General features: G+C 55.8%; 8 protein-coding genes across 8 annotated transcripts; 4 read left to right on the top strand and 4 right to left on the bottom strand.

Annotated features, from left to right (window-relative positions):
- Positions 1 to 884: 884 nt before the first annotated feature.
- On the top strand, positions 885 to 2,784 carry U2af50 (Splicing factor U2AF 50 kDa subunit; the record flags this gene model as incomplete). The annotated part of the gene is made up of 5 exons (XM_037316172.1): positions 885 to 909; positions 968 to 1,011; positions 1,067 to 2,438; positions 2,487 to 2,698; positions 2,758 to 2,784. 5 exons carry the CDS (start codon positions 885 to 887, stop codon positions 2,782 to 2,784), a joined length of 1,680 nt encoding a protein of 559 aa, XP_037185386.1.
- A 1,125-nt stretch (positions 2,785 to 3,909) lies between these two features.
- RPS13 (40S ribosomal protein S13) lies at positions 3,910 to 4,726 on the top strand (the record flags this gene model as incomplete). Its single annotated transcript, XM_037316171.1, has 4 exons — positions 3,910 to 4,111; positions 4,174 to 4,206; positions 4,402 to 4,448; positions 4,553 to 4,726. The coding sequence occupies 4 exons, from the start codon at positions 3,910 to 3,912 to the stop codon at positions 4,724 to 4,726; spliced, it is 456 nt and encodes a 151-aa protein (XP_037185387.1).
- A 673-nt stretch (positions 4,727 to 5,399) lies between these two features.
- On the bottom strand, positions 5,400 to 6,047 carry sdc1 (Set1 complex component sdc1; the record flags this gene model as incomplete). Its single annotated transcript, XM_037316170.1, has 3 exons — positions 5,400 to 5,478; positions 5,562 to 5,806; positions 5,865 to 6,047. 3 exons carry the CDS (start codon positions 6,045 to 6,047, stop codon positions 5,400 to 5,402), a joined length of 507 nt encoding a protein of 168 aa, XP_037184883.1.
- Positions 6,048 to 6,630: 583 nt separating this feature from the next.
- CGCA056_v000908 (Fanconi-associated nuclease 1-like protein) lies at positions 6,631 to 9,196 on the top strand (the record flags this gene model as incomplete). Its single annotated transcript, XM_037316169.1, has 2 exons — positions 6,631 to 7,124; positions 7,177 to 9,196. The coding sequence occupies 2 exons, from the start codon at positions 6,631 to 6,633 to the stop codon at positions 9,194 to 9,196; spliced, it is 2,514 nt and encodes an 837-aa protein (XP_037184882.1).
- A 3,599-nt stretch (positions 9,197 to 12,795) lies between these two features.
- On the bottom strand, positions 12,796 to 13,458 carry CGCA056_v000907 (uncharacterized protein; the record flags this gene model as incomplete). The annotated part of the gene is made up of 1 exon (XM_037316168.1): positions 12,796 to 13,458. One exon carries the CDS (start codon positions 13,456 to 13,458, stop codon positions 12,796 to 12,798), a length of 663 nt encoding a protein of 220 aa, XP_037184879.1.
- Positions 13,459 to 19,065: 5,607 nt separating this feature from the next.
- Positions 19,066 to 20,247, bottom strand: CGCA056_v000906 (Vegetative incompatibility protein HET-E-1; the record flags this gene model as incomplete). Its single annotated transcript, XM_037316167.1, has 1 exon — positions 19,066 to 20,247. The coding sequence occupies one exon, from the start codon at positions 20,245 to 20,247 to the stop codon at positions 19,066 to 19,068; it is 1,182 nt and encodes a 393-aa protein (XP_037184878.1).
- A 506-nt stretch (positions 20,248 to 20,753) lies between these two features.
- Positions 20,754 to 22,558, bottom strand: CGCA056_v000905 (Lactose permease; the record flags this gene model as incomplete). Its single annotated transcript, XM_037316166.1, has 5 exons — positions 20,754 to 21,132; positions 21,187 to 21,493; positions 21,553 to 21,932; positions 21,997 to 22,381; positions 22,447 to 22,558. The coding sequence occupies 5 exons, from the start codon at positions 22,556 to 22,558 to the stop codon at positions 20,754 to 20,756; spliced, it is 1,563 nt and encodes a 520-aa protein (XP_037184881.1).
- Positions 22,559 to 23,702: 1,144 nt separating this feature from the next.
- Positions 23,703 to 26,351, top strand: bglI-1 (putative beta-glucosidase I; the record flags this gene model as incomplete). The annotated part of the gene is made up of 3 exons (XM_037316165.1): positions 23,703 to 23,763; positions 23,819 to 25,707; positions 25,767 to 26,351. The coding sequence occupies 3 exons, from the start codon at positions 23,703 to 23,705 to the stop codon at positions 26,349 to 26,351; spliced, it is 2,535 nt and encodes an 844-aa protein (XP_037185607.1).
- Positions 26,352 to 26,359: the final 8 nt, after the last annotated feature.

Raw genomic sequence — 26,359 nt, 5'->3', positions numbered from 1 at the left:
TTGCCCCTGGTGGTCCGGGATTGAGGCTGCATTTTGCACGGACCAAGCTCATCGTGCCGTGGCTTGACGGGCTTCCGATAATGGAGAGGCATTCAATGTTTCCAAAGAGGGCAGGTACTTGGCTACCCATGTATGAAACGAACTAGAATGAATGAAGCGTAAATCGAAGGAAACAACAAGCCAGAGCCCGACGAGCGCAGCTGCTCACACGGAGCCTCTGAGAAACGGCTCAGTCGAGCGAGACTATTTCCTTTGCATAATGAGGGGTGGTCTCCGGGCCACTAGAGACATAGTTATCTCGAGTAGAACCTCGAGTAGAAGCTTTCTTCAGTAAGAGATCGTAGAAACCAGCAGGAGCAATTAGTGCTGTTGCATTTGCCGCCTGCTCATTTCTCAATCTGCGGTAGGCACGCTGTTGTCAATCAGAAGGTTGAATGATTCTTATTGTTGGTTCTCTGTGCAGAAGAAGCAATGTGTCGGAAGTGAGTCTGTTGTCTTTCAGGACGTTCTCACTAAGGGTCCTCAGAGGCTTAGATAAGAAGTAAGCCAGAGCAGAAGACCATCACGAGACAATTCGTGGTGTTGTTTCCTCTTCTTGATGACTAACTCGAAGCTAACCAAAAGCGTGCTTGGCGTGGAAGGAAGCACCTTGGGCGGGCCCAGAGGTTCGGACTGATCCACTCTCCGCAAAGCTTCCGACCAATCAGATACCAGTTTCAGAACTCGACCTCTCAGGGAAAAAAGTTCCAGCCTCGCGCCGGTGGACAAGACGCCTGCGCCTTCGCCTCATCCGGGAGTCTTCAACTCCATCGTCAATCACATCTTCCAGCTTTGACTGTCCATCATCTAATAGCATCCTTGTCACGCTACGCGACGTCGCAAACATGAACGGCGACGGCTACTCTCGCGGTAAGTACCATTGGCGACCGACGCGTCGACTGCTTTGTTCTCGTGTCCCTAACATCAGCCTCCTTTGAAGACGGACGGGGAAAGGGATCTCGCGACTACCCGGTAAGAGCTGCACCATCTCCTTTCTGGTTGACACTGCCTAATGACATGACCGCAGAGAGATCGTGATGATCGACGTGTTGGTGACAGAGACAGACATCGCGACCGCAGACGCTCCCGTTCGCCCTACGACCGAAGCTCCAGACGTCGCGACGACGAGGACAGCTATGCTACTAGCCGCAGCCACCGCGAGCGCGAGCGCGAGGACCGATACTCTGGACGCGATAGACGTGGCGATAGGGAGTGGGATCGCGATCGCGGCTCTTCCCGACGCGATGCCAGGAGAGACGACGATGATCACCGACGCAGAGATCGCGACCCCTATGACGACCGACGCCGAGGCGGACGAGGCGACAGACAGCAACAACAGCAACACGATGACGGTGGTATGGGCCGCCGCGGCGATCGCCAACGCAGCGCGACACCACCCCCCAAGAAGCGGGAGCCGACGCCTGACCTGACCAACGTCACGTCGGTCTTGGAGCGCAAGCGACGGTTGACTCAGTGGGACATCAAACCCCCCGGTTATGAGAATGTCACTGCTGAACAAGCCAAGCTGTCAGGCATGTTCCCACTTCCCGGTGCTCCTCGCCAGCAGCCCATGGACCCTAGCAAGCTCCAGGCCATCATGAACCAGCCAGGTGGTCAGGTCAACAGTGCAGCGCTCAAGCCAAGCAACTCGCGCCAGGCCAAGCGACTTCTCATCAACAACCTCCCCCCTTCTGCGACGGAGGACAGCATTGTCGGCTTCTTCAACCTGCAGCTTAACGGCCTGAACGTGATCGAGAGCACCGATCCCTGCACTAGTTGCCAGCTTTCCAAGGATCACTCGTTCGCAGTCGTTGAGTTTAGAAACGCTTCAGAGGCTACGGTGGCATTAGCTTTGGATGGGATTACGATGGAAGCTGACGATGCCACAAATGGCGCCGCTGGTAGCAACGGCCTGGTCATTCGTCGCCCCAAGGACTACATTGTTCCGGCTGTCGTCGACGACGTGCCGTACGAGCCGGGTGTCGTTTCAAACATTGTGATCGATACGCCGAACAAGATCAGCATCGCGAACATGCCCCCTTACCTTTCGGACGAGCAGGTTACAGAGCTGTTGGTTAGCTTTGGCGAGCTAAAGGCGTTTATTCTCGTCAGAGACAAGAGTACGGAAGAGTCCCGCGGTATTGCTTTCTGCGAATACGTCGAGCCCTCTGCGACGGACGTGGCGATCCAAGGACTTAATGGCATGGATCTTGGAGACAAGAAGCTGAGGGTCCAGAAGGCGAGCGTTGGAGTCACTCAGGTTGCGGGAGTCGAGATGGGCGTGGCTGCCATGTCCATGCTTGCTGGGACAACTTCAACAGACTCTGAGGAAACACGTGTCCTGCAGCTGCTCAACATGGTCACTCCGGAAGAGCTGATGGACAATGATGACTACGAGGGTAAGAAACACTATCGCAATTGGTTTTACAAGCACTAACTTTGCATAGAAATCAAGGAAGATGTCGAAGAGGAATGCACCAAGTTTGGTAAAGTCCTTGACGTCAAGATTCCCAGACCCGTGGGAGGCAGCAGACAATCTGCTGGCGTTGGCAAGATTTTCGTCAGGTTCGAATCGAAAGAGGTGGCCAAGAAGGCCTTGCAGGCGCTTGCAGGACGCAAATTTGCGGATCGAACTGTTGTCACGACCTACTTCCCCGAGGTAAGCTGCCCTTTACCGCAATGAATCACGAGCATGTGGCTAATAGTGATCTTCTCTAGGAAAACTTTGAGGTCGGTGCTTGGTAATTGCCGTCGTGTTGGACAATATGGAGATGGGAGGAGTCAATACTGGGGATGGCACATCCAGACGGAAGAAAATTTCAGGCTGTTCATTTTTCGACTGCCTTGTAACCAACCAAACTGCTGTATCATATTTTCGCGGCACACGGTCGCACGGTCGAGCAGGGCATGGGGCATTCAATAAGTTGCAAAAGTTGCAAGTAGGCTTTTCCAAGTAATGACGGAGGAAAACCGTCCACGAAAAGTCTCAAATTGGCGAGTGCCCCGTTCAAGGGATACTCAATAAGCATTCAAGCTACGCGAGTCTATGTGGCCGGAGTCCGTCAACGGGAAGCATGCACACAACGCGTATCAACAGAGGAGTTAGGGAGAATGATTTGAACCATGGTCAATTTGCTATCTGCTGTCCTTAAACAATCCATCCATGCATACTGCCGCATTACCCGACTGGGACGCGCCACTTGACGCGTCTGCAATCGAACTGAGAATGTCGACGGAAGTGACTGTCTTCATAACCATGTTAGCTTGACGTCCAGAGCAAGGTTTTCAAACGTGATGGCGAGGTTGGGGTGAAGATTCAGAAGTCCAGTTCATTCATCAAGCCCGAAGGCTTTAAAATAAGAGGTACCAGAAAAAGTAAAATAAAGGTGTGGATCATCATTTCATGGAGAGGGTGAATGGTGTTGAAGCGACAGAGGAAAATTCTTACCTGGAGAAGCTGATAGCAATGCGACGTCGCGGACTGCAGCGTGCTGCAGATGCTGTTGGTTCATCCAAGAGATGGAGTTGAAGAGGCGGAAAGAAAAATCTCAAGCTCTCGGAGCTTGAGGTAAGCAAACTGGAGCACGGGCCACATTGAATCTGCACGTATCCACCGCGGACCCCACACTGGCGGGTCCTTCAGCCGAAAATTTTCCCAGGCGACCTGACCGGCGGAAGGAACAGCTGCCCTAATTAAGCGACGATTCCCCGGCCGCACAATCCACCATCCACCACCCGCCCCGTACGGCAGCGCTCAACCTCCAAGATCTGGATCGCGAACTTTTTTCCCTTTGCTCAAATCCGACCAGCGACCGACCGACCGACTGACCCCTTAAACAGCCGCCAAACAACCACCTCACCAACCTCAAGATGGGCCGTCTTCACTCCAAGGGAAAGGGTATCTCCTCCTCCGCGATCCCCTACTCGCGCAACCCCCCCTCGTGGCTCAAGACCACCCCCGAGCAGGTCGTCGACCAGATCTGCAAGCTGGCCAAGAAGGGTGCCACCCCCTCCCAGATCGGTGTCATTCTCCGTGACTCCCACGGCGTTGCCCAGGTCCGCGTCGTCACCGGTATGTTTTTGGTCCGATTCGAACAGATTTGGGGGAAAACTTTGCTGACGTTGCAATCTCAGGTAACCGCATTCTGCGTATCCTCAAGTCCAACGGTACGACCCCATACGAGTGAACAACCCAAAGCGGCGATGCGAATATGTTTTCCTGAAAACACGCACGACATCAATTCGTCCGCGAGCGAGACGTGGGATGGAGCACACACACTCCATGAAATCCCGTCTTTGTCTCTTTTACTGCATAATTATGCGCCTCTGTATGGTCTAGGCTGACAGAGAGATGATGAACAGGCCTTGCCCCCGATATCCCTGAGGACCTGTACATGCTCATCAAGAAGGTACGTTGCTCCCCATATCCAACCTACGGCTGAAATGCTTGGGAATAATTTGCTGTGGAATGTCTGGAGGAAACGGGTTGATTAACTTGTCTCGCGAACCACAGGCCGTTGCCGTCCGCAAGCACCTCGAGCGCAACCGCAAGGACAAGGACTCCAAGTTCCGCCTGATTCTCATCGAGTCCCGTATCCACCGTCTCGCCCGCTACTACAAGACCGTCGGTGTCCTCCCCCCCACCTGGAGATACGAGTCCGCCACCGCCTCCACCATTGTCGCCTAAGCGTAGACCGTCGTCTGACATCAGTCGTCGTCGTCTTGCGTATTTGAGGGGAAAAACAAAAATGGATTGGAAGGTCGTGTTCCTCCTGTTCGTATGATGCGAACATGAGACAATGAACCAAAAAAGCGCCGCCGCGGATGTACGTGTGCGTGTGCAATGTTTGGGGGTGGAATCTGGTCATGGAGTTGGGGGGTAATTGCATTTAGAGCTCCGATGCACAAACAGCTCTCTGGACTTAGGCACGTCGGTTTACACGGCGTCAGCCGAGGATGAATGAAAAACAGAAAAGTTTTACACCCCCCACCATCCACCACTGTCAACTTGAGAAAGAGTAGGCACAAAGCAAACATGAGACGGTTGATCAGCGTCAAACGTATTTTTATGACATGCCCGGGCCCGCTATAATGATTTAAATCAAAAGTTTTATGATGAGAACGTATGGTATCATTGAAGTGCTGTCCATGAATCTAAAGCGGCATCAAGCCTGAATGGTTCGACCCGTAGAAAAACTTCTTTTGTGCCTCCTGAACGCCTGGCTAGTCCTTTAAAGCCATTGATATATCGGTGGCCAATCGCCGGATGTATGCTCTGCCTTCCATGCGAGCAAAGTCTCCCGTATTTATGTGCCCAACATCACATGATGTGTTTCGTCCCACGTATAGGGAAAATGCATTCAACTTGACTCTGGCTCGCCGCGCTCGCGGGACTTTTGGATGAGGAATTCGCCCAAGACCTTGAGAGGGTTGGCGGGTCTAACGCACGAGAAACACGTCAGCATCTAGAGCCATTCTCATGTCGAACGATACGTCTGTATGGCAGGCGCAAGCGAACTCACTGGTCTCTGCCAATCTTCTTCATTCCCTCGAGTAACGCCGCCGTGACGGTGGAGTTGATGTACATTCGGGCGCTATCGCCGTGAGGCGTGGCCGCGTTCGGCAGGTTGAGCGAATTGGTGTCAGGGTGAACGGAGCCGGCGCGTGAGCTGGCATCGCCGTTGTTGAGGTTACGGCTGGGTGTTCCGGTGCGCGGAGGTGCTGCGGGAGCCGGGCTCGGGGCGGCTTGGGGGGCAGGCGCCGGGGACTGCAGAGTGGTTAGTGTGAGTGAGCCGGGAAGGAGCTGCTGGTGGTGGGTGTCATACAGAAGCGACGTCGGGGGCGTCGGCCATGGGAGCGTCCATCGTGGAGGCGGCGTCTGGGTTCGCGCGGGGGTCGGCTGCGGGAGGCATCGTGGGTTCTGTGGTCGAAGGAGGAACAGGAGGAGCAGCGAGGGCGGCGGGCGCGGGTGGTTGAGGGGTGGGTTCCGTCGGTGGTGGGTTTGACATTGCGGAGGAAGGAAGGAAGATGCAACGGGAGACGATGAGAGAGGTTGTCGGCTATTTGGTCTGGGTGGATTGGGTGAGGATTAAGCGGGACGCCCGCGCTGGGTTGCTGAGCGAATGCGACGGGTCCTGGCGATTCTAGATGCGCGAGGAAGATGGAGAGCTTTGTGGAGGGGAAGTTGGGGTATGCGCCGAGGCAAGAGCAAGCTTTGGATCGCTGCAGGTACTCTGAAATATGGGACGGTGAACCCAATTGACGCAATTCAAAGTTGATTCCAAGGTTTTTGCTTCAATTGACTACTGCGAGAGCATCGAGATCTTGGACCCAGGCTAGGCTATGATGCAGTGGATTATTACAGCAAGATTCGACAGTACCTGCCCGGGGGGTCATTTACGCGGGGTCACCTGACGTCGCGTCGGAAATCGCACTTTACCCCCTGCGGCTGCCTGTTTCCCAGCGCGTCTCCCTCTTTAATCCCCGCGAACGCCACGTCGTGAATGACATAACTCGGCCACAACCCAAGAACCCTACACTTCTTCTGTGGTTCGTTCTGTCTGACAATGTTGAGCCTGTCTGCGCCGCATAATGGATGCGTTCGTACAGCGGCTGCGGCGGCCTCAACCACAGCCGCCGTCGAGGTCGCCTACCCGGCCGTCGCCACTGGGTGAACGCCCCGCCAAGAAGATCAAGGTTGAGATTGCGGATAGCGATGATGATGACGAAGAAGACGAAGCTGATACCTCTGGAATCACCGTCAACGATGTCTCTGACGCTGAAGACGAGAAGGATCGCCACATGCGCCAGACTGCGATTGAGAGTGCGCTGCCGCCGGTGCAGGTGGACAAGGAGGCGATTGAGGAGTACGAGTTGATGAGGAGCTCTCAGGTCAGTGTGCCTGACGAGGAAGAAAAGGATGCTGGGGCGGAGAGGAAGTGGCTGAGAGGCAAGAGCTCCATCTATGTGGACGCCTTTAACCTTGCGTTGGATACCGTCTTGGCGGATGAGGCGCATTTGTTTGACGCGAAGGAGGCTCATGTGTTTGAGCAGTGGAAGCAGCTCGAATATGAAGCGCAGTATCTGTTGGTATTGCCTGGTTCGACGATATTTGGGAGGTACTGACAGTGAGCGCAGCTATGTCCGGTTGTTCCTGCGGAAAACGTCTGCGTGGCATCGTCAAGACCGGCTGGGATATTATAGTGATATATCAGATCCAGAGACAGCCATCGAGAGTCTCCAGCAGGTCAGAGACTTGCCAGAAGTCGACGTTTCACCAGACGGCAACCCAGTAGAGGGTGTCGATCTTGAAGAGTTCAGTCTCAACGACACCTTCACTTTTGCGGATGCGTCCGAGGAGCACATCACCACCATTGAAGAGGCCGCATCGCTGCTAAGTCTGGACGAGCTCAAAGACCTGGCAAAGGAGGCCAAATTTCAGGGGCGCAACAAGGCAGACCTGATCAAGGCGCTGTGCCGCACCGGTTATCAGCAGACGGGCCTCTTCGCACACGGGCTTCAGAGGTCTGCTAGTGGAGATTCACCAAACGCCCGAGGTCTCATGGGAGATGGACGGGGCACCCCGCCACACCTCAGCAGGCAGGACTCGAACCAGACGGGGCACTTTTTGGAAAAGATCAGAGCCATCACTGGCCCTTGCATTAGGCTTTCACCCCTGACTTACAAGCTTTTCGAGAGGGTCCACCTTGTTTTCTATCGGTCGGCAGAGTGGACAGAGAAGTCTTTGACGGCAATCATCCTCGCCAGTATTGCCAGGCGGAACTATCCCGAGTACATTGTCTGCCGAAGTACCAACATCTTTGCCTCCCGTAGGCACGTACTCGAATTCGAGGCCGCGATCCGCGTGGAGGCTGACGTTGACTCCGTTCTGGAATTCAACGGACCACCTGGAGAGGCAGGGTTTCGCAAGATTGTTGACATCTTCGAGCGTGTATATCCGCGTTGGAAGATGCTCCTGAGCGAAGAGCAAGAGAAGGAGGCGCGGGTATATGAAGAGGGTGAAGGCGCATACCTAAGAAGGTTTACCCCTGTCCACTCCTACACTCGCATCGTTCACAAAGCTGCCTATGTGTTTGGAAAGCTGAAGGATCATGAACGCGAGCACTCTCTTCTTACTGAGCTTCTAGGTCAGCATCTATTTCATCCGGCGAGACGAGGCAGCTGGTACCAGCGGAAGGCTCTTCTGGAGGAGCATTACATGCATGCCCTCGACGGCAACCCAGTCTCGACGGATTCAGATATACAGAAGAAGCACTGGAAGCGCATCGCCGCCGCGACTTGTGAAGCAGGCCTCCAAGATAATGACTGCCACTTAATATACCACTATGACTTGCAGAAGCGCCTCATCAAGCTAGAGAAGCAGCTGCGCATACCCCGCCGACTCCAACACGACTTCGGCCATGTTCGCCTTCAAAAGCCCGTCGAGCACACGGTCGAAGGCATACAAATTAAGAAGGAAGACCTTCAAGGCAGGAACGGCCGACAAGCGAGCACCAAAACGATCTGGGTCGATGAGCTGGAAGACGGCGGCGAGTGCAGCGTCGAGGAAATGTGCCTCAGCTCGTACCGCAGCCAGGGGTATAAAGGCTTCCACGCCGAGGGCGGCATCGTCCGCACCCTCTTCGCGTACCTGTTTTACGACATTCTGTTCTTGTATATACCAAACGTCTTCCAGACGGCGTACCAGACCTGTCCGCTGGACCTGCACACCGACTCCTTCTACCCGACTCGCGCCTCCGAGATCAACCACCGGCTGGTGGACATTGCAAACGGCGGGGCAGAGCGCATCATCCGCGAGGTCGACGACCGGGAGCGTGAGAGGCGGACATGTGTCATTGGGCTCAACTGGGACTACGACGTTGAGGACCTCGTGGAGCTGGTGGGCTGTTTCGACGGCAGCGCGCTCGCGGCTTTGTGTAAGGTCATGGCGCAGGAGTACCGGCAGCGCGGCGGGGGTTTGCCGGATCTGATACTCTGGCGGACGGAGCCGGAGAAGGAGGTCATGTTCGCGGAGGTCAAGAGCGCGAACGACCGGCTGAGCGATACCCAGCGGCTGTGGATTCACGTGCTCACGGGGGCTGGGGTGAAGGTCGTTCTCTGCAATGCTGTGGCTAAGGAGGTCCGCGTTGTGAATTGAGCCCTGAAATTACAAGCTCCAAATACATAACTCAGCATCGTTGAGAGCCACCTCGGGATGTTGCGCAGAGTGCCACACGACGCGGAGATTGCTTTGAGATCCGGCGCCTCGAGGATAGGAGGCCGATATTGCGAGCAGATTGCGCCGGCAAAGCCGCTGCTTTACCTGCTCGGCCAGCTTCATGTTACCAACGAGCATCACGGCAACGAACACGAACATCCCAAAAATAGCCAGACGCTGATCTCCGGGACGATCATCACATCACACGCAGTACCTTAAACACCCATGGAAGGCGTGTGGAAGGACCGAAAGAAGACTCTGAAACGCATGGGGCCGTCTTCATCCCGGCCTGTGACGCTGCACCTCAGCTGTCTCTCGTCACCGAACCAATGTCACCACATCTCTCGAGACAGCCGAGACAACCAATCACCAGCCAGAGTGCCGGCCAATCAAATTGATCAGCCGCTGTTTCAAACACCATGCCTGCCGTCCAGGGGGGGAAAGGGGAAAAAGCAGGGCTTTCAGCTCTCTCATTTCCCTTTTGGATGCGAGGTTTCAGCGGCAACGTTTGTTTCTAAATCTGGTATCAGATTGTGTTCCTGGCCCTCTCTGTCAAGGGGGGTATGATTTGAAACACACCGAACGGAGCGGCTTCGTCGTTTTAGGTCGGAGATTTTATGGTGAGGGTTTACAAGGGGAGGGGGAGACCAACCACGCGGGGCGGAGGACTGATGAGATGCGCGGATATGGTTGGAGGAAGCGCTGGAGGGAAACGCTTCGCTCGTGTCACGACCGCGGACGAGATGGGCGAATTTGGCAAGTCGACTTGCATTCTGTTTATTTGTTATTTCTTTCCATATGCGAGAACCGCGCTCGCGACGCTTGCTGCATACAGTGAGCCAGAGCAGACGGGATTGGGCTCTGGCGTGAAAGCGGGAATTCGAGAGAGACATGGGGAGGGCGAGCCCGTCGCATTCGTAGTGGTTCCGGGTAGACGTGCGTGCGTCCTAGACAGCAATGCTAATGTACGGTACACTCGTAGCGGCCGTCTGATATGAGAAAATAGGGTTGTATGGTGGTTTTGTGGTCTTCTACACCGCTAGATGAGATGATGGATAGGTAGTCTTGATCAACCAGACATCTCCCCAGCCTGATGTTCGTCTGGACTCGTCCCGGCATGATCCCCGCTTGCATGTCTTCTGCCCTTATCGCATGTAAGCCTCGAAGATGTCCTTTGCGATCTCTTCGCTATGAGCTAGCCACAAAACCCATCACCACCAAACCGCAAACCGCCCTTAACTCTCCAAAAGCGACCAAAGGCACAATCATCCAAAATTCTCCAGCGTCCAAAGTGCAAAAACCCCAACCTAACTAACCCCACCACAGCAGAAAAAGTAGAAGTACAACACACGAACTACGCCGGCGCTTAACCACTTCCCCCTCCCGCCCAATCACGTCCCCTCCTGCCCCTCTTGCACGGCAAACACCCCGGTTCCCTCCCGCGTCCCCGTCCAGTCACCGGGCCCGCTACCTGCGGGAGCGCAACACAGAGGATCACCCCTGTCCCCTGTGTGACCAATCAGCGCGCCGGGCACCACCGAACTGGAGGAGTGAGGAAAAAACGTCGGCGCTTAAAGGCAGTGTCCGGGATACCGGGTCTTTGCGCAGGGCAGGGCAGGGCAGGTTGATGAGTCTGGACTTTTTCTTTTGCGTGGCTGCTTTTAGGTGTTTTGCGCACTCTTTGCTCTGAGTCCGCAGCGAAGAAAGCCTGTGGATGGATCTGTGACTGTTTTATATGCTCGGTACTTTTCCCTCTGTCGTGGACGGCTCTGCTTACTTCACTTACACCGGCTTCTGTGTGCATGTGTGGGCGCTTTTAGTACAGTATGGTGGTGAGGGAAACGAGTGGCTCAGCGCTCTCAATCTCAACCGCGAACAGCTGCAAGACATCTCCCATTCGCAAGAGGAAGGGTGGTGAAAGACGGAGGAAGGGCGTGGGCGCATCCCACTGCTCCGGCTCCCGGCCAATCACAGCCCACACGCATGTATGCATCAGCGCAGCGAATGCGATGGAAAGGGCCCCCAATATGAGCGTTTGCCGACGACTCTGCTTCCTCTAGCTACACTCTTTCGGTCATCGTTTGTGTTTTGCAGCAACTGTGAGCAGCACTGCACTACACTGAAACCACTATACTGAAACTACAGGAGGCAGTCGCAGGTGTAGCAGGTCAGAGCCCATGGTGAAGCCTCGCAGCAACTCCAACAGCATCACTGCCCACCAACATCACCCATCCCACTCCCCAAGATCGACGACCATCACATCCGAGCTATCTACTTACCCACTGCCTCGTGTCCTTATTCCACAATGGATAATTGTCCTCCCATTCATCGTACATGAGCAATAGACTGCCCATGGAAAATCAAAATGCGGGAGCGCAGCGGGATGCTTCCCCTCCCCTCCATCACCACTAACACACACACACACACACACACACACACACCAAAACCTACACGATTCTGATTTCTGATCCCTCCAAGCTCTAACAATTACCCAAACAATTTCAATTGTGCATTGGTCCAAGCCACCTCTCTCTCACAATATTGTCCGTTGGTGCCAACGCATTCACCAGAGCCTGCTCCTCCCAACTACCAACCTGTTGGTCCTCAATGTTTGCTTCCCATTGCCCGTGTTGGTCCTTCAAGTTTGCCCGATGTTGGTGCTGGTGCTGCTGGTGGTGGTCATAGCTTCTTCCTCCCAGGTCACTTGAGATCAACTCCATGTGTGCAAGGAACCAACAACAACCACACTTGTGATTATTTTTGGAGCATGTCGCTTGCATCCTGAAAATCTGCCCATCGCCATGTCCACCGCCTCTGGGCCGGGTCACCATCGCGGCCGGGGGTCCCAGCCCCACAACAACACGGGGGCAACGCAGGGCCGCATCCACGGCCGCGCTGCACGAACAAGCTGGCCGTGGAGCGGTAAACAATCAGCGCGCACGCGGCGGTCAGGAAACGTGATGGATATACACAGTATGCTGATTAGGTCTACCTGGAGCGTGCTGCGTACTTGGACAAAAGTCTCCAACTTTCGATTGAGCCTCCTCCGCCCGCCCGTCTGCCTCTCTTCGCCCCTCCCGCCTACCAAAATACAAAGACAAGGGCATATTCCAGCCCTTTCCACCCCGCCTCCTGTGGTTCCTGGTATCGAACATGAGCATCGTGTGGATGACGCCAAAGAACTCCGCTTTGTCCAAGTGTAGACTTGGTTTGAAACATGAATAAAAAATGATGGGGAATAAAAATCGCTTTCCTCCTTGTCGCACAAGATGTTCCCGCCCAAGTCATGGATAGATTCCGCCCTTCCTTTCGTTTGGTATGCGCTGATGGTGTGCGCCGGTGTGGTTCCGTAAAGTCATGCCGTGTGGTTTGAGTCCCTGCGTGGGAAGAGCCTGCTTCATCGCATTTCCTTTTTTATGGGTGTGTCGTAGCGCTGAGCCTGTCGTGGGTTGATGAATGGTAGTGTTGAGAGTTGTATTAAACAAAGGAAACGGCAGGGACGTAATGGTGACGAGGTTGTTGGCCTGTGGCCCGAGAAATCATTCCACCTTCCTCCTCTTGCCCTTTGGCGCTGGGTTCATCCTCGGCGTGTACGTCACTGTCCGCGTGACAACCTCGCGGATGTGCTTCACGCTCGTCCTCGAAGGCTTCTTGGCATCGTTTAACCTCTTGGCCTTGAGGGCTGCGTCCCAGTCGAATACAGAGTGGACGGATCTGGCACTGAAAGGGGAGCGCACAGTGCTGGCGCTGATGGGGGAGTCCAGGTAGGATACCGCTGGCGAGGGCGGGATCTTGAGGCTCGGGAAGCAGTTTGCGCCGGTAGCAGGCGCTGACATTGGCAGTTGGGTGAAGGGGCTAGGAGGGATGGCGGGAGCCGTGGCCGGGCTCTTGTGCTCGTTCTCGCACTTGCACGAGACATCCGTCTCCTCGCTGGTGGCGGTCGACGGGGCAGACTCGGCAGTGGATTCGGGTGTGGTCTCGCCCGAGGTTGACGGCTTGAAGGCGGCGGGCGAGTTGAGAGACATGACCTTGAGGAAGTCCGTGTAGGCGGTGGGCGGGCTAATAGGCGTCTTGATGGGGAGCTCTTTGCAAGACATGGGCCTGGCGGAGAGAGGAGTCGAGGCCGAGAAGATGGTCTCGGAGGGGAAGGTGCTGGTGACAGGCGTAGCCAGCTGGGCCAACTTGGGTTTGTTGCCTGGCATGGTGACTTGAGGGCGAGGTGGTAGCGAGTGAAGGGCGGGGGAGGATGTCTAGTCAAGTGAATGACTCTGACTTGGTGAGGGAGGAAGTCAAGCTGCCTACAAGCTGCAGAGACAAGTCGCCTGTGGGAGAGGAAAAGAGAGGAAAGGTCGGCAGTTGTGAGGGTGGGAGGACGTTATATTATCTCGGAGAGATGAGAGGGCGCTTGGGTGGTTGTAGTGTAAGTGGTGAGCGGGTAGGGATGAGAGAGGTGCAGGGCGAGGTTAAGCTCTGACGGCGGCGGCAAGGCAGTCGAGGAAGCTGATGTGCTCCCGGAAGTCTGGTCTGGGGTTGCTGGGGGGGTGAACGGGTGGGAAATGACGAGGCGGTGCTATTCGCCGGGCAAGCGTCTGGACACGGGCGGGAGAGCAGCAGGAGCAGCAGCAGGCAGACGACAGTCTGGCAGTGCGTCGTGCTTGGTTGGTAGGCAGGACGATGAGAGGGGCGGAGGGAGGGGTGCGCCGGGGCGTGTGGTGATGGGATCCCGCGGGAGGAGGGGTGGTCGTTTAGAGAGCGTGCAGGAGCAGAGCAGGCGTAGCGCGTGGAGGATGCTGTGAGGTGAAGAGGAGTCGTGATGCGTTGGTGACAGCAAGACGAATGGTCCAACGAGAGTCGAGGCGTGGCGCGCGGCGGGAGCGTCGATGGGAGTGTGAGTCTGGAGACACGGCCAGGAGGTGAACGTGTGGTGGTGGGGATGCTCGTCGAGCGTGGACGGGAGTCGACTCGTCGAGAGGAGCGTCCAAAGGAACGGCGGCCGGGATGCCGTAAAAGCGGCAAGGGGACGGCGGACGGAAGGGATGGGATTGGCTGACGGGCGTGAGCAAGCGACGACTCGATTCGCTGCGCGGGCGCGTGTGGTGTGTGGTGTTCCCTGCCTTAGTGCGTGCTGAGCGTGCTGCAGGAGACAGCGCGACGGCGACTGGCCAGAGAGACGGGGCCTGACAGGGCAGACGAGCAGGGGTTGGGCGGGTTTGCTGAGGCTAATTTGCCTCTGCCAGTGACTTCCACTGGGTGGGTTTGGTTTCTCAAACGGCCCCTTTGGGACGAATCGGCTCGTTGCAGGGCAGAAGAAAGCGGGCAAATTTGGGGGGTTGTGACGACGGCGCAGCGGTTGGCGGTTCTTCTTCGCGGGGCTGTGATGGATGCAAGAGAGAGTATGTATGTGTGTGAATGTAATCTGTGTTCTGTGATGCCAGAGGTGTGATGTGCTGCGCTGTGCTGTGCTTGGTGCGTGTTGGACGAGTCCTAAGGCCTGTTGGCTGCTGCAGTGTACTGTGATGGGATGCGCCTTTCTTTCAGGTCGTCCGAGCAGAGGTGTTGTTGGTGGTGTTGGTGTTGTCGGTGCTCTTCGGAAGACGAGACGGCCAATGGGAAGGGCTTGGCTTGGAGCGAAGCGGTTGGCGGAGGATGGCGCTGCGATGGCTGCTGGGATCACCGTTTGTCCCGTCGCGCGATCGTGGATGCCTCGTGGCCTCTCGCCCGGGAGGTGTGATGTTGTCTTGTGTGTCGTGTGGAGGACAAGAGTCGATGCCGGACTTGGTCTAACGTAGGTGGTCGGCGTCGGGTATCAGCCCAACGTATTTGAGAAGCTAGTGTTCCAAGGCTCGGGTTGATGACGATGGGCGTCGTGATGGTGGATTGGCTGCCCGGGACAGGTAACCGGCACCTGCGAGTGTCTTCGTACCAAGGTGAGAGCAATTGGCCAGTGACCGTGAGCGACGATGCTGGCCGGCGTGGAGAAAGCGGCCTCGATGCTGGCTTGAAGCTGGAACGAGAGCCGTGATTGGGCCCTTGGGAGGCTGAGGTGAGGTGTTGTGCAGCGCGGCCTGCCCGTCGCTGGGGCTCACTAAGTGAATGCGGGCTAACTGGGCCCGGAGGGGAACCTGCTTGGAGGGCGCTAGAAACAGCACGCTGTAGCCAGTGAGAGGCAGCGGGAGACGGTGGGATTGTCAGGGACCGGGGGCACACGTTCGGGCTGCGTTCCGCGGGCGAGTGCTGGCTATTCCTATTCTTAGCGCTGTATCCTTTTCATTGGTCGCTGTCCGGTGCTGCGCTTCCTTCTCACCTCCACTTGTCAAATCCCAATGTCGACCACCAGATCTTGCAGATGGCTTCTTCTACCGGGAAGATGTGTCGAGAGCCGGCCCCGACGGTGATGAGTGGCAAGGCGGTGTCGGATTCCCGTTGGTCGAAGGGGCTTCCGAGGCTAGCGGTGGCAGGGCAAACACGCACACGAGGCCTTGGTCCGGATATCTCGATGACCGGAATGAGGTGGATGGCGGTGATGCGTTTGGGCAAAGAGGAAGCAGAGAGAGAAAACTCTGGTGGTGCCGTCAGGTCACGGTGTCGTCAGACTCGTGATCGTTGTGGGACCGAAAGACGAGAAAACGAGAAGCCGAGAAGGAGATGCCGCGTCACAGGATCCGTAGGTGCAACTGGACACAGCTGAACAAGGAATGGAACCTGGCAAGGGAAGAAGATGGCAGGATGCAGGGAAATGGAGAAGAGCCAAGATGGAAGCCACGCGGATTGTGGAAGGGGAGGGGTAAGCTGCCTGCCGTGATGGGATTGTTGGAAGGAGGTGGAATTGATGGGAGGAAAGCGCTGGGGGCCGTGACTGCGCTTTTGGGGTCCGGTGTGATGGTGATGACTCTGGAAGGTGCTGATCATGAGCTTCACCTTCCTCACCAACACCGCCGGGCTTTCACCATTTATCCATCATCTCCGTTTGTTTACATTTTCCAACATTGACATATCTCGAGTCCAGCTTTAACGCCTGCTCTATTTTCAAACCTCTGCTCCATCCCGACCTTCATTTTCCTGCTTCACTCCGCGCGCGGCACCGCTTTGCGTCTCGACCTCGATGACCCGTCTTTCAACTTGAGCCTATCTTTTCTCTTGCTTGAAGCGCTCTCCATCCAAAACGGCCCTCGATCAAGTCCACCAGCCACCTGGCCAGGAAATGGCGAGTACGAGAGCGCGCGCCATGTGATGCACACCAGCCATTGGACCCGGCCGAACAAGCCTATACGAAAGCACCCGTTGGCCGTCGACGACTCGGAGACTTCCCTCCCCATGCAACACAAATCTGGCCCCCAGGGAAGGAAAAATACTACCCCCGGCTATCTTGCCTGCCTGGCTCCGATACACCGCAGCTCCAGGCTCCGTCCTCCGGACTCAACAGCGCGCGCCTGTCTGTGCGAGGTTAGGCCGCCGGACGGGTCTTGAGAGACCCTCCCGCCTGCTCCCGCGTCAACTTTGTCTTGGAATTTGGAAACAGATGACGAGCATTGGACTCAGGCTTCCCGAGACGTTTTCCCCCAGTCAGTCATCAGAGCCGCCTGCCATCTGCCGATTCTTTACAGTATCTTTTCTTTTCTCTAGCCGAGGGGCCCAGATCCTACGCCTGTCAATAAGCGCTGCCCAACTTGACTACCAGCACCCGCCATTCGTTCGTCAATGGCTTCGCAATCCTTCGCGTCTGTTCCTCTGCACCCGCCCTTCAATCCCATTCGCCAGCTTTCGCGCATCGTCTCTCGTTCGAGATAAGTTTATTTTCCCAAGTTTGCTATGGCTGAGCATGGTGGCATGCAGCCACACTTTTCTCGTCAACAGGCTACCAGCTGCGGCAGGGCAGAATTCTGCTCGTGTTGGTCCAACGCAGACGGTGTGTTGGGGGGATCCTGCCGTTGGCGTTGGAACGTGAGGGGGGCCGCACTGGCGACGTGGGCATCGCGATATGGCTGGATCCTGCTGGCGAGAGGGCCAATGACCATCGCGAGCTCCTCGTTCACTGTGCCTGAATCCTTTCCGTCCGTTCGAACCGCGACTTTGAGAAGGATCGCGCTTAAGAATGCTATGCAAGATCCTGACAAGCGACTAGAGGGTTGAGGAGACGCCCCTATCGTGCGATAAGATGCTGACGGCACACCCCCTCCGCAGTGTAGAGTGTCTGTAAGGAGCCGAGCTGTTCGTAGGCGGCACATCTTTGAGCTCTGAGGCGAATGGGATGGCAGCGCGCTTGTCCAAATCACGATCAGGCACTTTGTCCTGACACTGCCTGAGTAAGATACTCTTCCCAACAGCAGCAAGCGCGATACTGACTGCGCCACATTCGCTTCAAAAAAAATAACTCAAAACTTAACATGCGGACGGTGCTTTCATGATGTGGTTCCAAACGTTAGTCTGCGATCAACCTCTGTCTAGCAGTCCTCCATATCTCTCCCACACCGCTGAATGAGTGTGCTCGGTAAGGGGTTACTTCCGTCTTGTCGATATGAAGACCAAATAGTTTGAGTAAATCATGGTCAACATTTCAAGGGAGTAGTGGTTCTGACTCCCGTGGGTTGGATGTGATTACAGATCAAACTGAACTGGATCTGCTCCTCAATTATACCTAACACTTCAATTGCAACAAAGAAACTTCGTTTAGCAAGCAGCGCTCTTTATTACTCGCGATCCAAGTCATGGGACGGAATATTCAAACAACCTTTCTAAGGTTATTTAGCTATCATATACACAGGGGGGAGATGGCTGCCTCGAACTTGCGGAGACGATTGCGCTGGATGATCAATGTTTCCAGCCGTAGAATATGAACGTTTTCCACTGACACAAGTATGAGCTTGAAGTTACGACGAATCATCTTGCCAGGGTGTACTTTATCTCATCATAATCCTTCGAAGCACCAAGGCCTGGAGTGGCAATTGCTAGTCGAAGAAGCCATCATCACGCCACATGCGTCTTGGGAGCGGCGGCCATGTTCCCGAAGTTCACCTTTCTTTTAACTGGACAAAACAAATAAAAGTGATGCAGATGTCTCGTAAGAAAAGTAGTAGAGACCATCAGGTTTACCACAAAGATTTGTGGAAGCGAAGTATGAAAGAAGTCCGCAAAAGGAAGTAAGATGCTAAGAAAGAAAGACACATCTCTGTTGAGTAATAGTGAGAAGACCATCATTCTCATTATTTCCGGTTGCTACTGTCTTCGTCCTGGCTTTGACTAATCTCCAGGAAACATATATAGATTGGAGAACCCGTTGAGTGAGAAAGTTCTCGGTAGACATGGGAATCTACACTAAGGCCGCCAAAAGATCCATGCGATTGAGCTGACAACTTTCCAACATCTAGGCCGGCTTTCAGATATTTATCAAATGTGTCTTCGCCATCCGTGTACGACCTCCTGTATTTCGTGGCCGGATATTTACTTAGTAAAACATAGGCTTCTCCGGCATTGGGGTACGGATGCCTAAACAGAAATCGCAGAAAGAAGTTCACTTCCTTGAACACTTTCCCCTTGATAGTGACTTGGACAGATCTCGTAAAAGAATTGTCATCCAGAGGGGAATTGAGACTCGTACTGTAGTAGTTTTCAGGGAACAGAAACAGCTTTCCAGATTCATCCCAGATATTTATGGGAGTTTGTCCTGAAAAAGACACAGAGAGACAAGCATCGTGCTTGATCTTGATGCACAAGACAGCCTGGAGAGTTCTGTATATCTGATCCTGAATCAAAGGTGTTATGTGGGGAAGGACGCAAACATCATCGTGGAAGATGTATCGCGCCCGGTTGATTTATTCCTCTTCCATAGGGATCAGTACCCTGGCAAAAAGTTTCCGACCAATTTTCCGAAGAAAGATAGCTCCATCGATCATACGATTAATGTGATTGGAGTGACGGAAGGCCGTCTCCCAAATGAAGCAGTCTTTTCCCCAGTCATACCACAGGAGCTGGTTGCCCAGCTGGACGCCTCGATTGGTTACTGAAAATGCTTGTCTGTCAAATGAGGCCCTGGAACCGTGTTTATGCACAACATCTCCACCCGCATGAAAATCTGCTGGTGAATGGGCGAACATGCCGCAAAACCGGTAGCTCGACAACTCCTTGAGGTACTGTGCGGCCAGAAATTGCGAATCGCCCCAATATGAAGCTCTATAAAGCTTGCCTGTGCTGCTTTCTGGATATTCGCATCTAACTGGTGGTGCAGACGATGATACTTCTGGACTAAATAGGAAAATTGATGTATCGTTGAAACGTCGGATGATCTCCTCTTGAAATCGTATGAACGCCTTGCCCCCCTCTCCGTATAGCATAGGCATATTGATGTCGAATACCCCAAGAAGACAATACGCAGTGTCTTCAACACGGGTGGTGACCCGGCTCGACGCCCAAGACATTCTTCGGGCAACGGGCATTGAGTACATGGCGGCGTGGTCTGCGAGTACGTTCTCATCTATGCGCGTGATTGAAGCGATCAATGCCTGCAGATCGTGCCTTGAGCCGAAAGCCTTCCACGCCTGGTCGTAGAAGATCAGAGACTTGGGGGCTATCAGCTCTTGAAGGCACCAGCCACGAGTGAACCATTTGCACTCTCTCATTCTTTCCACATGTCTGGGACCGAGGAAATAGTAGTCGCTCAGGTATGCAAAGCACACTGCCGCATCTCGATACCAGTTGAACATGGAGTTGATGGCTTCGCTCAATTCGGCGCTGCTAGATTTGTCGATGCAGCAAGTGTCCACCCAGGCATAGTCGATTCCGTAGGCTAAGCTCACGCGGCAAGTTTCCCAGATCTTACGATATCCGGACTTCTGTGTCGCCAGGTGGCCGGGCTCCTCGGCAATCTGGCACATTTCTTGGAAGCTGACTTCTTCATCCTCGACCCAGGTATGCGATAGAACGGCATATGGAGGTGCTTTTTGGCCGTTGAATGACTTGGGTCGCAGCGTCTGAACGTCGATCAGTCGGATAGACATGGTATGCTGTGCCGCTCGGAAACACCACACGAAAGGTGATCTGAGATGACGGGACATGCAACAGAACGACGACCGCGATTGGGAAAAGGAAATAAGAGAAGAATCTGAATGAAGAAGTAAAGATTTTACTCGGCCTGATTTGGTTAAGTGAGGGGTATGCACTTCGTGATCTGTGGGAGGCAGTGCTCAGCCACTCAGATGCATATGACAGGCTTGAGCTGATAGGATCCAATCAAAAAAGCCAATCGCATGCTCACATATCGTGTGCAAAAAATGGAAAAACTGTAGGCAAGTCTCCTGATTACCAAGAACATTGGATTACTGGTAAGGCTGAATCGCGATAGGCTCCAAGGTATCATTGCGATGAAAGCCTGCATCATAGCGATGTGCGATTCGTGAAGCATAGACTAGACATCAGGGATATCTCAATTACACTAATATTCGTAGATTTTGTTCCTCCAGACCACATTCATCGTAGCCCAATACCACATCAACTCAATAAACCCTTAAACCCTATGCTCCGCATCACTCTGGAACTCCTGCCTCTTATCCGACTCGTCGCCATGCGTGACCATAACCTCCATCTTCTCGCTCGTCACCGCCGGCGGGGGCGCCGCGGCGCTGTCGCCGTCGAAGATGACCGCGATCTGCTCGAGCGTGTGGCCGCGCGTCTCGGGGTAGTACAGGTAGGACACGATGAGCAGGCAGAAGAGCACAACGATGAAGACGATGTAGTACTTCCAGGCGATGGCCTCGAGCGCGATGGGGTTGACGAAGGTGTTGATGAAGATGGCGACGACGCTGGCGCACCAGGTCACGGTGAGGCCGCGGGAGCGCAGGCTGTATTGCCAGATCTCGCAGGGGTAGGCGGTCAGGAAGGGGGTCCTGCGATGTGTTAGTCAAGGGGTTGGGATTTTGGGGTTGCTGCTGGGGACTTACATGGCGATGTCGTAGCCGGCGAAGAAGATGAACAGGAAGGGGATGACGGCCATGCCGACGCTCGAGGAGGCGGTTTCGGCGAACTTGGCGCTGAGGCCGGTGACGATGATGAAACTGGTCAACATGACGCTGGCGGAGGTCAGGAAAAGGAAGCGACGTCCGAGACGGTCGACGTTGGTCGCGGCGGCGATGGCCCAGAGGAGGTTCCACACGTTCAGGCAGGCGGAAATCAGGGTCTGGTTCGTGGTCGAGGTGACGCCGACGGAGTTGAGCACGAGGGGCAGGTAGTACGAAACGACACCGTTTCCTACGAAAACCAGGTCAGCGAAGACCCTAAAGGGCAGGTTTCGAGAGGGAACAACTCACCAGCCCACTGGGCGAAGACACCAAGGGTAATTGAGATGAAGAGCCTGTGGCGGTTGCCCGGGGTCTTGACCATGTCGGCGTAGGACGCGCTGGCGGAAGCCTCCTTCTCGGCGTTGATTGTGGCCTGGATCTCGACGACCTGGTACTGGACGAGGGGGTTGGATCGGTCGCCGCCGGCGTGGTGCTTCGCGAGAACCTCGGTGGCCTCCTCGACGCGGCCGACGCTGATGAGCCAGCGGGGACTCTCGGGGGACATCAGGAAGCCGGGGAGCGCGACGAAGGGGAGGACGATCTGCAGAAGGACGGGGATGCGCCACGACCAGTCGGAGGGGATGTCGCGGCAGGCGAAGACGATCCAGCCGACCAAAGTTCCGCCGAAACTATTTCCCAGCTCTGTTAGCATCGTCTTTCGGAACACAACGGATTCAGGGTTTGAGAACGTACTACCAGCCAACCATAAAGAGGGCGTTGGCGATGGAGCGCTGCTTCGGGTGGGCGATCTCGTTGATCAGGAGCGGCGCGGCGTTGCCGAGCCAGGAGGCGGCGATTCCGATGAAGAGACGGGAGATGGTGAAGGTCTTCTCGTTCTGGGCCGCCGTCTGCATGCCGACGCCGAGGATAAGGAAGAGGTAGCCCAGGTAGATGCCGGGCTTGCGGCCCCAGCGGTTAGAGACCCAGGCGGCCACCGGGAAGGCAACGCCGTTTCCGAGCCAGTAAATGGCTCCGATCCAGCCAAGGTAGGCGCCGGTGGGAAAGTCCATGAAGGTGTTCCATGTGTTGAGGGCCAGGAGACCGCCCATGATACCTCCATCGTAACCGTTGGCGGACGCTAAGGTTGTCGCAGGTTAGTTGCGAGGAACAGGTGATGGTTAACAGAGAGTATGTTTTACATACAGAACAGGATCATAGACGTGGTGATGAAGTTGAGCTTCACCAAGTAGCCATGCTTCCACCACGGCTTGCCATCGCTCGGCAGGCTGTCAAGCTCTTCGACTGGTTTCCCCATGTTGACTGTGATGCTGTTCGGACAACTCCCGAGAGTCTTGACAACAAAGAAATGGGGCAGGGAAGAACAAGCTTCACAGATTAGGTAGTGTGGTCTGGCTATGAGGTCGTTGTTGAATTGTCTGGACTCGGACGAGAGCCTGTGAGGACCGTGACACCGGGATGCATCACCAACTGTCTGTCACCGGGGGACAGGCCAGGTCTATATACCAAACTCTTTTCTCCTCCACGTGGAGAGCAAGGCAAAAGAATCAGTTCAGGAGCACGGTCACGGTAGACCGAGAAAAAAAAGAAGGAGTGGAGTCCCCTATTCCGATGCCCCGGTCGTCGCGTGTTCGTCCGGAACGAAGAACTCGGCTCACACGCATGGTGCATGACCCATGGGGCCAGACTTGTCTAATGTTGCGCCCCCCATGGAGAAGAAGCGCGCCTCCAGGATAGCATCCGCGGGGGCCCATACGACCCACATGGCAGATGATACAAAGTGGGAATCGATTCGTGTTGTTACCAGAGAGCGGGAGCAACAAAGCATGATCTGGAGGCGGAGAATTGAGTCAGTCTGGTGTATCGTGATGGTGGGAATAAGGATGTTCGTAGTCGGGAGTTGAAGACGGAAGACTGAGGCGGAGAATTGCGCTTTTGGCTTCCTTTTTGGCGAATTGACTATTGACACTAAGACTGGAAAATGGTCCGTGCTGTTAATCCACATGCCGAAGGGATCGTGGTCGGATTCCTGACCGACTCGTATTTCTCCGCCTCTTCACTCTTCAAACACTTTGCTGCCATCGTGACCCGTCGCGTCGGCTCACTTCCCATGCGACGGCCTCGGACAGGGTGGACACGCAGGATGAAGGACCCAGTTGTCTCCTCGTTACAACATTGCTGCAAGTGAAAATACGTCATGCTTGTCGGAGCTCAATTGATGCCCTCCATGTGTGGGCCGGGAACCCCGCGGTTGCGACGGGTCTGGAGAGCTCCCCGCGTGCTCCAGGAATAAAGAAGAGTGTCGATCGAATTGCGCATTTCCCTCTTTTCTCCAAGCAGTGTTTCTCTGCTCGTGTTCCCTTGGGTTTGATCCGAAGCTCTCATCTGTTCTGTCCCTCATCCGAACTTTTTCAGAGACCTCCCACCAACAGAACGTCACGATGGATGTTGAAGCGCTGCTCGAGCAGCTCACTCTGGAGGAGAAGGTGGCCCTCACAGCTGGTAAGCCTCTTGAGAAGTTTGCCTCAGATCAGATCAGATCTTAACCATACTCCAGGCAACGGATGGTGGCATACCCAAACCATTGAGCGTCTGGGCATCAACCCGATCCGCCTCTCCGACGGCCCCAACGGCGTGCGCGGCACTCACTTCTTCGACAGCACTCCCTCCGCATGCCTTCCCTGCGGCACGGCCATCGGCGCGACATTCGACACAGAACTCGTCAAGCGCCTCGGAGGCCTGCTATCAGATGAAGCCCACGCAAAGGGTGCCCACGTCCTCCTCGGGCCTACGGTCAACATCCAGCGCAGCCCGCTCGGCGGCCGCGGCTTCGAGTCCTACTCTGAAGATCCCGTCCTCTCGGGTATCCTCGCTGGCCACTATGTAAACGGAGTGCAAGAGTCTGGCGTCTCTGCCACCCTCAAGCACTACGTCTGCAACGACATGGAGAGTGAGCGCATGGCCGTGAACGCCATCGTCACAGAGCGCGCCATGAGAGAAATCTACCTGCTCCCCTTCATGATCGCTATCGAGATGGGTAAGCCGAGGGCTATCATGACCTCCTACAGCCAGCTCAACGGCCACCACGCCGCCGAGAACAAGCACATCCTGCAGGACGTCCTGCGCGACGACTGGAAATGGGACGGTCTGGTGATGAGCGACTGGTACGGCACCTACAGCACATCCGAGGCCATCAACGCCGGTCTTGACCTCGAGATGCCTGGTCCGACCCGCTGGCGTGGCGAGACCCTGGCCCACGCGGTCACCGCGAACAAGGTCAAAAAGTCCGTGCTGGACTCTGCCGTGCGCAATATCTTGAAGCTGGTCAAGCACGGCCTAGAGAACACCAAGATCCCGCCCAATACGCCGGAAACCGAGGCCAACACCCCCGAGCACATCGCCCTACTGCGCGAGGCAGCAGCCAAATCTCTGGTTCTTCTGAAGAACGAAAAGAATATCCTGCCCTTCGACAAGACCAAGAAGGTCGCCGTCATCGGCCCCAACGCCACCATCGCGACGTACTGCGGCGGCGGCAGCGCCGGTCTCAGAGCCTACAAGACCGTCACCCCCTTGGAGGGCATTAAGGGCCTCGCCAGCGACGTTGTCTTCTCCCAGGGCGCGTACGGCCACCAGTCCCTGCCTCTACTCGGCAAGAACCTGCGCACGCCGGACGGCAAGCAGAAGGGCTTCGTCCTGCGCATCTACAACGACCCGCCCGCTGCCAACGGCGCCGCCGACGACCGCAAGGCGCTCGAGGAGCGCGTCCTCGACGATGCCAACATCTGGTTCGTCGACTACGAGAACGCTGACCTCAACCCCCTCTGGTGGGCTGAGACGGAGGGAATCCTTACCCCTGAGAGATCTGGCGAGTGGGACTTTGGTCTCTCTGTCCACGGCACCGGTGAGCTGTACATCGACGGCAAGCTGGTTGTCTCGAACGTCGAGAACCAGCGTCTTGGCAGCAGCTTCCTCGGCTGCGGTACCGTCGAGGAGACGGGACGCATGCACCTGGAAGCCGGCAAGGACTACCGCGTGCTTGTGCGCTTCGGCTGCTCCGCCACCAGCAAGATCAAGCCCTCCGGCACGGTCGACTTCGGCCAGGGAGGTGTGCGCTTCGCCGGATGCCCGAGACTGGAGCCCAAGACCGCGATTCAGGAGGCCGTGGACGTCGCAAAGAGCGTTGACCAGGTCGTCATCTGCGCTGGTCTCAGCGGCGAGTGGGAGTCTGAGGGCTTCGACCGTACTCACATGGCACTGCCCCCCGGCACTGACGACTTGATCGCGGCTGTGGTTGCTGCCAACCCCAACACTGCTGTTGTCATCCAGAGCGGCACGCCTGTTGCCATGCCATGGATTGATCAGGCCGGCGCGGTCGTTCAAGCTTGGTTTGGCGGTAACGAGTGCGGAAACGGCATTGCCGACGTGCTCTTCGGAGAAGTCAACCCGGTAAGCAATCTCTCCTTTATCAACAGTCAAGATGAAGCCACTAATCAACCATCACACAGGCCGGAAAGCTCCCTCTCACGATGCCCCGACGCGTCCAGGACAATCCCGCCGCCCTCAACTACCGCTCCGACAACGGCCGCGTGCTCTACAGCGAAGACGTCTACGTCGGCTACCGCTGGTACGACACCCTCGACATCACGCCCCTCTTCCCCTTCGGCCACGGCCTCTCGTACACCACCTTCTCCGTCTCCGACCTCTCCGTCTCGCAAAACGCAGACAAGAGCGTCACCGTCCGCGTCAAGGTCACCAACACCGGCTCCCGCGCGGGCGCCGAGGTCGTGCAGGTCTACGTCACCCCCGCGGCGCCGACGCCGCTCACGAGCTCTATCCGCGACACCATCACGCGCCCGGCCAAGGAGCTAAAGGGCTTCGCCAAGGTCACCATCGAGGCCGGCGCGAGCGCCACGGCGGAGGTCTCGTTGGATCTCCTGCGGGCGACGAGCTACTGGGCCGAGATGGAGGACTGCTGGCGCAGCGATGCGGGCAAGTATGGCATCCTGGTAGGCACGAGCAGTCGCGGCGAGTTCTTGAAGTCGTCTGTTTCTGTAGAGAAGACGAGGAGATGGAGCGGTCTGCGGGCTTAGACGGGGCA

This window comes from Colletotrichum aenigma, assembly GCF_013390185.1.
Source record: "Colletotrichum aenigma strain Cg56 chromosome Unknown KSG_Cg56_contig01, whole genome shotgun sequence".
NCBI classification, from domain to species: domain Eukaryota; kingdom Fungi; phylum Ascomycota; class Sordariomycetes; order Glomerellales; family Glomerellaceae; genus Colletotrichum; species Colletotrichum aenigma.
This window is presented reverse-complemented; position numbering and strand designations above follow the sequence as displayed.